The sequence below is a fragment of the Seriola aureovittata genome, chromosome 4 (assembly GCF_021018895.1).
Source record: "Seriola aureovittata isolate HTS-2021-v1 ecotype China chromosome 4, ASM2101889v1, whole genome shotgun sequence".
Taxonomy (NCBI): Eukaryota; Metazoa; Chordata; class Actinopteri; order Carangiformes; family Carangidae; genus Seriola; species Seriola aureovittata.
Window position 1 is genome coordinate 8,311,301 of NC_079367.1, and position 12,002 is coordinate 8,323,302.

Sequence of the window (12,002 nt, forward strand, 5' to 3'; positions counted from 1 at the left end):
AGTAAGGCGGCATTTGTCCGTTCGAAAGGCATTCACATATCCTCAACAGATTTACCTAGAAACAGAAACATCAGTTTCATTGCTTGCTTTGCAGCCTTTATAGTCCTTAATAAATTAAAGAACTGCTTCAGTATCACTTTTACAGCTGCTGTTTATTGCAGGTTAGTGGGCAGTAATGGATGGTGCTGTAGTTTGCAGCTCACCTATTGAACTCTCAGCCAGTTCACCAACCAATGATTGTGTGCTCCCTCTGCCTTGTGCTTAAGGAATGAAACTGTTACACCAGCATTACAGGCATCAACAAGTGCCCAGTGATGCTTATGTGCACTGCAAAAACATGTTAAAACCTGGACTGTAAAGACATGAATCTATGAGTAGACAACCTTTGCGCTGAACCTTTTCCTTTTAACGCTTCCTTTTGTTTTCTTTGACGTGTCCCTGTCTCTCTTCAACACCTCTGTCCTCCGTCCTCTCAGTCCCTCTCGTTTGCTCTTCAAAAGCACTCAGAGCACACCTCTATTCACCTCCACTCCTCAGTACCTTTCTCTCTCCTTTCAGTCTGTCATTTCCACTGACCCAGATACACACACAAGTGCGGTCAACAAGACACACACACACACACACACACACACACACACACACACACACACACACACACAGACAGACAAGCACACTATAATAAAAAGGACCTATAATAAAACTGCAGTTGCAGACTCACTGAACCGCAAAGCGTTCAAAGTGCCCCCTGCCTCTGGAATAACAAAGACATTATAAGCTAATAAAGTTTTCCTTACAATCCTGGGTTAACACTGCACTGCAGACCGTCTGTTTGTCCCTAAGCCATACCTCATCTACCCAGCATGCCTGCCTCATCAGACGACACGATGAGGCAAACTTCACCCACCTTTCACTCTCCTCTTTCTCCCTCTCCTTCTCCTTGGCTTTGCGAGACTTGTGCAGGAGTCCGATCAGGATCACTGCGGCCCGTATGCCGGCCTTTTTGTTGTGGAACCGTCCTGAGGTCTGAGACATACTGGACGATTCTGCTGGTGCCAGGAGGGGTTCTGGTGACAGCCGGTCCAAGGTCAGGCCGGCTCCAGGGCTCCTGGGCTGCAGGACCTGCTTGGTTGTGGCTTTGCGGGGCTCCAGTGTGACCTGTGGATGCCACAATCTTGGATCTGTATGCTGTCAGTTCTGGAGACAGCTGGCCAAGTTTCTGCCAAACCGAGAACCTGTTTGAATTCTGACCCTGGCTCGGTCGTTTAGAGCCTCTCTGTCAGATGTTTTGGTATAAGTCAAAAAAAGTTAGAGTTTCACAGGTTGTCAGATCTGATCAAATCTCTGTTCTTCTTGCTTGCAGGATCACTGAGCATTTGTTGTAATCCCAAGGGTCCAGAGTGGCACTGTTGGACTCAAGCTCAAGGTGAACTTCTATCTGCATTTCCTGCTCCTGCAGTGAATCTGGACATCGTAGCTCCATAACACACCATGGTCCCTGATGAGAGGATGAAGAATTGCGCTACAGACAGCCTCGCAGACACGCTCACTGTGGCACTGCATCTCTGTGTCTACCTACCTCTATATTCCCACCTCTACCTCCTCCTCTAGCATGCTCTGCTTCTTCTCCCTCTGTGTCTGCTGCTGCTCTGCTCCCTCCTTCCTGTCTGCTGAGCCCTGCCCTCCCTCATCTGATAGGCTGCACTTTGTGCAAAGCCCCGCCTCCTCCTCCTCTTACTGTATGACTCCCTCCGTCTCTCCCTGCCCTTGTTTCTACCTTGTTAATAATTTTACATTAATCTCCCTGACCTTGCTCTATCTATGCTTGATTTTGTGATTTCATTTCTCTGCACATGCATGCACACCCACACCTACCCACCTCCTGCTCACCACACACCCTCCCTGTGAAATCTCAATTCAAACAGGCTTATCAGCCCATTGCCTGCTGTGCTGTTGCCAAGGACATTGGAATTGAAATGTAATCTCTCAAAATGAAAGGAGGATTAAATGTGAAAATTATAATTGTAACAAATTTTACATGCTCCGTTTTGTGCACAGACACACACGGAAATACATAACATATATTTTAATACTGCATTTCTTGTTCTTTGCCTCCTGTTTTCCAATTCTGCCACATCTTTTCCCCAATTTACCTCTATTTTTATTCTCCACACTAATAATACTATATGCATTGCTTTTTTTTGTTCTTATAACAAACATACAGTCCACAATGCTGGTGTTTCTCTCCAGCTACAGCCAGAGCCAGTTTCCTCTCCAGTTGTCTTACAGTTCAGTAAACAGAGCTAAAGCAGCCATCTTCCCAGAATATATTGATCTAAAGTGTTCTGTTTCCATCTGTGGCCACCTGTTCTTCTTCCTCTCTGTTAGTAAGGGAGCTAACCAGCTGGTTGAGTGACTGAGGGAGTGACTGAATAAATGAATGGTTAATTGACTAATTGACATTCTTTATTTATATGCATTTGTTTTTTTACATACATACATTTTTTACATATAATTTCTTCCTTGTGCCAAGCAGGTTCATCATTTACTCATGTGATTGTTTTTTGTTTTTGTTCTTCCATTTGTTCATTACGTCACTGATCTGGCTGCCTTTGCATATCTTGGGAAATTCCCTTGCAAATTTTCTTGATGAGAGTTAGATGATTAGATCAATACTGTGCTTGTATAATCTGAAGCCAAAGCCAGTGAACCTATCTTGGCATATTGCTTTTACATGTAAGTATATGTATGTATTGAACAAACAAATTATATAATTTTAATTAGTGAGCTTTAGATGTGCCTAAGAGTGGGCTTCTTTTTACCAGTGGGATCCATCTTCTCATCTAAAGTCAACAGGAAAGTGTTTTAAATACAGTGTATGTATTTGCTATGTTTCCTGTAGAGCACAAATTGTAGTTTCACTCTTGATGGTACGTCCAGGAACCATATCACCTTTATGCACTATTGCTGTGGTAAGTGTTATAAAGCTATGATTTGCTACCTTTTATCTGTCCCATTAAACAGCTTTACCGTCAGGCTTTTCATTATTGATTTCCTCATTTCTCTAATGAGCTCATGTTTGATTGGCTTTCTTTTTACTTTACCCCAGACAATATAAACTCTCACAGACTGAGGTAAAAATAGCTGTGTGAATTATGACGTTTTCACGTGGCAGTGAAGATAAAACTCTCTGTTGACAGAGAAGGACACAGACATAAAACTATACAAGCGACATAAAAGCCTGATGCAGCAGAAACATACGCAGTGAATCACACAGCACATCTGGTGGAACTGGCCTGGGTCAGAGTGGCGACAATAATAAAGGGGTGAATGTTGTTTGATAGCTGAAATGGACTGTCTCCGACTCCTTGTGCAGAGGATAATTAGAGAAATGCATCATTCAAGACAAGAGACAAAGACATCTGAGTAGATGAGATGCCTCAGTAATTGTCTGACAGCAGCCAGGGAATAGAATAAGCCAGGGAAACAGCAGCAACAAACACAACAATTAAATGCAAAGTCCCATTTCTCTCCTCATGCATTGCTCTTCCTGTGTGTGAACAGCGCCATAGCAACCGGACGGCTGCCAGAGGATCTGCCTGAAGAACCCTCAGGGCTGTGTCCCCTTGACACCCACCCAAGTTCATTTTCTTTATGGAATTTGCTTGCAAAAATTGTATTTTGTGATATTTGTGTGACCCAATCTGATCACAGCTGCTTCACTCAAAACCACCTGAGGATTTTCCCAACTCCTGTGTGGAGGCAAACAAACAAGCTCAGAACTCAATTGGACTATCAAAGTCCCCTTGAGATAGACTGTTAAAAACATATACACTATATGTACATATACACACACACTCTCCCTCACATGTGCAGACTCGGCCATTTCACTAGGGTCCTATATTGCGTCATCAAGGGGGGAAAGAGACACCTGTAGCTATTCACTTTCAGACACACAAACACTACTCACTTGCTTTAACCCCCCCCCCCTTCCTCTCACTCTCTCCTTCACATACACAGACCCACAGGTGTGACATTGTTCCTGTGTGACACACTGAGGTGTACCAAATACACCCCTGTGCTTGAATCAACATTCAGAGCAGATATGGTGTGATTTCACAAACTGTACCAGTGACTGGAGATATATAAAATGAGATTTAGTGGACATGCAGCTGAAAGCCACTGATAAAACTTATTTGACAAAGGCAGGTCCTTACTATTTGAATGATCTGTTTTCATTTCCAATTTTAAACTGTATGTTAGTCGATTCATGCAAGGAGGTCATGAGTTCCCTTCCCCATTTACACCCAAACAATGCAATTAAAATGCATCTATTTCTCTACGTTGATACCTGGCTTCCAATCACAAACAAACACTACTCCAGAGTTTTTGAAACGCTGCTGGCCCCGTTCCATTTTGAAAACTCTGGGGTAGTGTTATAGTCCGGATGATGAAAAACGCAGACCTTTGGAAATGATGATGTAGACACTCCCTGATTGGGACTTATTGGTCATGACTACCAGCGTGTTATCTTTGCTAGCTGCTGTTGTGTAGTTAAATTGTACGTTATAACGCTACAACTGCCTTTGCTGTTGCTCAGTTGTATTATTTTCTGCAACTACCCAACTACAGAGTAGATAATCTACTTCCTGTTTACACAGGCTTGTGCATGCCCAGTGTATGTGAATGGTCATGTGATATGCATTTTCAGGTGTGTTAGTATGGATTGAGATCTTCTCTGATATGGAGCTAAAACAGTTTCTGGACAGAGATCATATCCATTTTAAAACTGTGCTTTGAATGAAAACGTAGTAGTAGACATAGCCTCAGATAATTTGACAAGAAGCCAAAAACTCTTCCTGTATTTTTTCATCATTTTGGATTTTTAATAAACAATCTTGTTGGTCTAAAAGAAGTCCAATTAAAATATTGGAATCAGCTTACACAATCATTTTTATAAAATTGTTTGTCGCTGTAAAATAGCTGGAAATGATATTGGTACTCAAAATTGCAGTTTGACAGTTCAATACTTTTTTCAGATGTCCAAACTTCTTCTTCGTCTCTCTGTAATGCACACACAGACATGCACACACACTTGTGAGATCATCGGTAGTGCCAAGCAGTCTTTCCTGTCACTTCACAGCTTCTCAAGTGTCTCAAAAACAAACAGATGCCAGTCTACCAACGTCACCTCTCTTTGCAGCTCAGTATATTACAGGACACACACACACACACACACACACACACACACACACACACACACACACACACACACACACACACACACACACACACACACACACACACACATTATATGCTCAACTCTAAAATGAGCCTCTTACTAAACGAGAATACACCATGGCAGTACCTTGGCAGTTGTTATAATAGGTCCAACCTTTATACACAAGGCCACATACTTGCCTGTACACACACACACACACACACACACACACACACACACACACACACACACACACACACACACACACACACACACACACACACACACACACACGCACACTCACGCACACACACACACAAAATGCTTGACCCAACTGAAAGCTCGCTGGGGAAAATGACCTTCACAACTGCTGCTGAGTAACTACTCCACCCCCCAGCTCACACACACACACAAACACAGTCCCTCCCTCTTCCCACTTTCCTCGCCAATTCAGTCGGGTTTTTTTCCAATCCACCAAGTTCCTCAGTCTATTGGCATAAAAATAGAAAAACATCACATCAGGACACTTTTATGAAATCCCTTTTCGTCATCCATAATATGTGCGCCTGAACGTGAGTGTGTGTGTGATCCAGGTACTCATATTGTGGGGACCTAAAGTGATGTTCTCTGAAGACATGGAGAAACGAATGTGTATGAGTGTGAGTGTGTGTGTGTGTGTGTGTGTGTGTGTGTGTGTGTGTGTGTGTGTGTGTGTGTGTACAGCTACAGTATTTGTGCACCATGCAAGATAGTAACTATCAATTTCAAAGCAGGAAGAAGTGTCTGCTGTTTATGAAGAAACACCAAAGTTCAGATGGAAATGGCAAACGTGCCATAAATAAGAGATTAACTCGGAAATGTCATGTTGTCATATAAATCAAATGATGAGGCCTGAAAGCAAATAAAAAGAAATGTCATCGCTTGCTCTCTCACGTCAGGTCATAGCCTGATGTACAGGAGGTGCTATGGGAACGAGAACTTTAGACGTGGAACCTATATGTGTTTGATGTGGTTTAAAATGTGGTTAAGACTTTGATTATGTTGCAGAAAAAAACTTTCAAGTCTTGGTATTTCAGACATAATGCGGTTTGATGTGGCTCCTTCTCTACAATAACTGTCAGTCCCTTTTATAAAGCAAGACTGTGTGCTCTGAGTGGTTACACGGGGAGTCAAAGATTTATTTTCCTCCTGAGATTGCTTTTGAATGTGTCTTTGTTGGGTCAGACATCAACATAATTTTCTCAGTTTTGTTTCTTGGTGTGTTTTGGCTGGATTATTCTAAAAAGTGACAGGTTTAGTAAAAACTCAGTTTGTCCTCATGTGCTGAGGCTCTGTTTGTCATGTCAGCACCAGATGGTGAAAGGAATTCCTCACTTGGTGTGTTGGTGATGTTGTCAATTTAGTGAGACTTGCATTTATTCTTATGAAGATGAGACTTGCTCTGCATGTATCATTTGGTTTCATTTACAAGTGATCTTCCCTATATAGATCCAATATTATAGATCCTCATCCTCAGTGCTGTAAATAGCCTTGGTCTGGATTTTGATTGTAAAGCCCTGATTTTCATTTATTTTGTAAATCATATAAACTGTCTTTACGCTGGCTCTCACATCTTTATAACTATTTCTGAGTTCTCATCCACTGTCCTTTGTAACAACACAACTTATCTTCATGTAGCTCTTGTCTTTATCTGTCAGCACACCACCTCAGTCCAGTCACACTCACACTCTGTAGATAGGCACAAACAAACATCCTGGCATCATTGCCAAAACAGTGTCATGATGGCCGGACTGGGAAAGAAATTCATCGTTGTATGACGAATGCATAGTTCTAATTTAAGTATTACCAGGAGAAGAATAAGGAGCAGTCAACTATTCCGTTGCCATCTGACCATGTGGAGTTTTGAATGGGATTAATTGGGACTGCAGACAAGGGAGCGGTGGTAACATAAAGGCAAGTGCATGGAAAGATCATCTACTGGCAGCAATGCTACACCCTGGACCACTAGAACATGCATGCAGCACACTCTCATGTGCACCCCAAATGACAGGCACACACAGAGGGCTGGCAAAGAGATTGACAGGGATGGTGAAAACTTTATGGATTCTTTGACAATCCACCAATATGGCAGCTCACTGGGATTTATGCCAGTGCTCCATTATGGCCAGTCTGACTACATGAGACTGATCGCTATGCCAAGCTTGCTGAGGCTGCAGAGCACAACAAGGACTACTGTCTCCAGCTGCAGTTTGCGGGCTAGCTGTTTAACAGTTGACAATGGGCGGGTTAGCAGTGATTGAACTTTTAAAAATAAGTATCTAAATATAGCACTTTTTAATGATGCAATCTGCACAATTCATCTGAAAAGTAGAAAACAGTGGAAAGAGTGACCAGATAAAGGATAACTTTGGTAGAAAAAACATTTGAAATGAAACCTTAATTTTCAGGAGGGAAGAATTTAGACCTAGCAGCCTATTACAGGATCTTGATGATAAGAGAATAAACTGATAACTCTGCTCAAACACAGAATGGAAGATCCGCTTTGATCTGAACTAACAGTGGATTTTGAAGAAAAGCAATATAAATTTCATATGCTGAATGTTATCATTGATCAAGTTCTGTTTAGATAATCTGCAATCTGTAACTGATCACCTGTATCGAGTTAGAGTCTAATCCTCTCATCAAGCCTTTCTGACATTTAGTCACAACTTGTATCACAATCACACCTCTGTTTTATCTTTCTGTGTGTGTGCTCACCTCCCTTGTACAGTACATGCTGATCCTTTCTGCAAGTCAGTATTTTGATCCAAGCCCATTTTTTCATAGAACTATACACTATCAACATGGTGACACACATTTCTACATACTGATATAAACCAAAGTATAATTACAAAGATGAAAGTACATTCACAAACAAATATTCACACACAAACCTGAGGTGAAGGTCATGTTAAGTGATCAATGAGTGAGTTTACAGTAAACATAAATCCATAAAACACTCAGCACAGTCATTTTTATAATCATGAGGTGTTCCTGTTTCTGTTCTACTCACATCATATTCAGTATAATTTCCCTCTCTAGAATGTGAGTGCAGGCGACTCAGCAGTGGCCTCTCTTTGCTCATTCAGCTAAAATTAGCAATAAAGTTCCTGTGTGGAATTCGTATCATCATATACAAGGTAGAAAGGAAACATAGCTGTATCTAATAAGAAGAGGTGAAGACCAAAACCCCAGTAACAAATATTGTCTGTGTAACAAGCTTGCTGTATCTTATTTTTCAATTGTTCAAAAACTATAAAAAAGCACACATCGATGAGCCACACTGTTACACTGGCTAACATGTTCCTTCGTTGACGCGAACATCGATATATTTTTAACCTGCTGCTAAATACTTGCAAGAGCTTTTGCTTCTGTTTGAGTGAAAAAAACTACAGTGGGCAGATGTTTCAGGAAATTCCTTAGCCTCTATAAAAAATGACAATATATAACTGTGACCTGTAAGTAAGAAAGTACTGACAGACAGACTAACACATTATTGGTTTGAGTCTTTTCATGAGATTTGTGGACAATCACAAAAATATAGAATAGTGTTGTTCTTGTTTTTAAATGACATTTTCTTTCTTTACTTTGGATTCATGTTATTGGCTGGCCAGCCCTATAGCTGTGAATGTCTGTGACTGATTGACTTAGTGATAGAATTAAGTGACCGAGTTACACCATTGGTCAGCCAAGCGCCAAGTGACGGAGTCGTAAAGTTACCATTGACCATTGGTCAACTGGCCAAGTGTTGGAGTTTCCCCATTGGCCGTTGCTCTTTCAAAATGTAGTGGCACAATCAGTTTCCATTGGGGGGGGGGGGGGGGACGTTTACACCCTGCAGTGTTGTGTACGAAGCGCATTTGTCGTTAGATTTAGAGACATTCTTTTAAAAAAAAGCACCTAGTGAAAAATCCTGCAACTTTTTGGACAAACCTTAGCTACTTTAACCTTAGCTACACAGAAGAGAGTCATCACTGATGTCCTTCAAGCAAGACACACAACTCTCTCTGCATTTACTCTGTTCAGTGAGCGGCGGAGAGTCTTTAATTTATTTTTGTGGTGATTTTCTCAGACGACGTTGCAGTTATAAAAAAAAAAATCAGGATTTTAGCAGTGCAGAGCAGCGGCTTGGAAACGACTTGGAAGCGACTGGTGGTTAACATGTAGTCTAAATGGGCTGCATTTCAGTCACTATTTCATACTTGTTTCGTTGTGTATATAAATAAGACTAGGTTTTGACTAAGTCTTGTTTATATACACACTGATTCCCACGATCTCTTGTTTTCATCAGTCTACAAGCCAAGTTAATGTCTGGTGTCATCTGACCAAGTCTTTTTCCATCCAACACTATTGTTTTTCTTGATTTTTTTTGGACGAAAAATCTTGGGTAAAAACCAAGTTCCTACACAGTACATAAATAAAATAAAGCCACTCAGTGTTTTCTTCACCTGATAAACATAAGGAAAAGAGTCGACAGTAAAGTCAATGTTTAGTCATTTTTCTTGTCTCCCTCTTGAGCTACTTCTTTTGACTTTGTTTTCTGTTAATATAATTTGAGTGTCTCTGGGTGGCATTCTTATTTCTGTCCAGCCATGGCAGGTAACTATCCATTTCCTCTGTAGACAATATAAAATGAATTATCTGTGTGATTAAGGATTTTTCTAGACCTACTTGACAGCTGTTTTTCAATGTAAAATCTACATGACTCACTGTTGTAGCATATCAACGACAGAGCAGTCAAACAAACCACAGACGGTGGTGGCTTATACCTTAAGATAAGTTTACTGCAGCATGCTGTCTGTTCCTCACAGGGAAGCTAACAGAAGAGAGTTATTTCTCCAACACTGCAGTGAGGCAGGAAAAATTGCTCCCATATAAGTAATGCTCACATAAAATGATATATAGACACACACAAACATGCACCCATATACAGAAGTATATCATGTTAAAGGAAAAGGGTGCTGCTCAGCTCAGTGGTGAAGACTGCGCAACGGATGACAAATCCCTTTTAAACCAAGCAAGATGTTTAGACAATTATAAGTAAGTAAGTATTATGAGCAGTAAGTGAATACAATTCAATTCTCTGTCACAGAGAAATTGCAACCCTATCTGAATTTCCCTTATGTAGTATTCCTCAAATCCCGGTTATTTTCTTCATATGAATAATAGTATAAATCCTTCTTATACCCTAATTATACTAAATATATACTGTTATACTTACAGTAACAGTGGTAGACTAGAAAACTGATGTTGTAGAGTAATGTGATAGATTCCATTATGGTACAGCAAATGACACTTAATGCCTCAGATCAGTGGATTTCTGTTAAAATTTCAGGGTTTTTTTAATGAAATACAGCATAGCTACTGATGATTTTTTTTATTGCATTTGGAAAATAATGAGTGAGAGCCTGAAAACTCTTAAATTTCATCAAGGATAATATTTCGCTTATGGCTGTTTTATTATTACAGGCCCGAATGCCTGACCTTGCTTTTTCCCCACATACAGCTACTGCAGTTTAGCTGCATTAGACAGCTGGGGTACAGTATGTGTATTTGCACAGCCATGTGTTAATGCAGTTACTCTATATCAGTTCATATAAGGCTACTGTAGTGGTGTCTCACTCAGGTAACCCTACACCAACTTTCTCACCCAACATAAGTTCCTTTATGTTCTGTCCTTTCTTGTCTCTCTCCAGGGTTCTCTGTACCCAAGTGTTACTTCCTGAAAACCTAGATAGTGTCAGCACGTAACCAGACCCAGGGTGCACAGGTTCACACAATGTGTAGTTCTAGAGAAGGGCTCAAGTGTTGATGCATGCATGATGTTGTTTGGATGAAAATGTGTCACATGAGAATATGACCAACTCACTACAGGAGAGCACATGTGACAGCGTAATGACTATGCTACAAAAATTAGCACATCAACATGTCACATAAGCCTGCATTACTACAACCATTGTAATTAGTGTGTCACAAACTGGTTTTTGTGTGTGTTTGTGTGTTTGTGTGAGAGAGAGAGAGAGAGAGAGTGTGTGTGTGTGTGTGTGTGTGTGTGTGTGTGTGTACACATCTGTGTTTGTATCATTATCGCTACTGACACCTTATATGGCTAAACCATCTTGGTAATCCAAACACCAAGTGCATGAGGCAGAGTACAGGTCATTACACAGGTCAACAGCATAAATAAACTGCATTTAAGCTGGGTTAGGGTTAGGCTGTCATTCTCTGTGATGAACCTACAGAGAATTAACACCCAACACTGCAGTTCCCCTCAGGTCTACTGAGCTTTTTAGCCTCTGTCAGCCCATTGTTTTGGTTTTATGGCCTGCAGCTGGGCTGCAGTGTTTTGGTTCAGTCTCGCCACTCTCATCAGCATCACTTCCAGCTGGAGCCGCCAGCTGTTTTTGGTAGGCTAGCTACACTACCTCCCCAGCACCAAACAGCCAACAGACACAGTTCTTGACTAGTTCCTGAACATACTGGAGCAATTAGTAACTAAAGAGCCTTTCTTCAGGAGTTGGTAAAGATTAAAAACAGAGCTCAAAGGAGAGTTAATATTGGACTTACATTCATCATAGGCTAGAAACCTTCAAATAAATGTAGATGTTGCTCTGTATCTGGTAGATGTGTAAATATCAACTTCATAAGATGATAATATGTCACTGATTCCACTGCCCCCATGACGCCCAAAAAAAACAATGAATGCAGGTTTATTCTTTTTGCAAGTATTTCTGCTTCCATCTCA

General features: G+C 41.0%; 1 protein-coding gene across 7 annotated transcripts in view; it reads right to left on the reverse strand.

Moving 5' to 3' along the window:
- Window positions 1–12,002, reverse strand: part of rap1gap2a (RAP1 GTPase activating protein 2a) — an 87,252-nt gene that overhangs the window by 38,805 nt on the left and 36,445 nt on the right. For 2 of the 7 annotated variants that reach the window (XM_056373592.1, XM_056373591.1), the window contains exon 1: window positions 905–1,631. The exons of the other annotated variants lie outside the window; for them this stretch is intronic. In XM_056373592.1, the coding sequence (XP_056229567.1) occupies window positions 905–1,032 (128 nt within the window). In that variant the 5' untranslated portion in view covers window positions 1,033–1,631. Of the gene's footprint in view, window positions 1–904; window positions 1,632–12,002 lie in introns of those variants that run through there. 7 annotated transcript variants of the gene reach the window in all.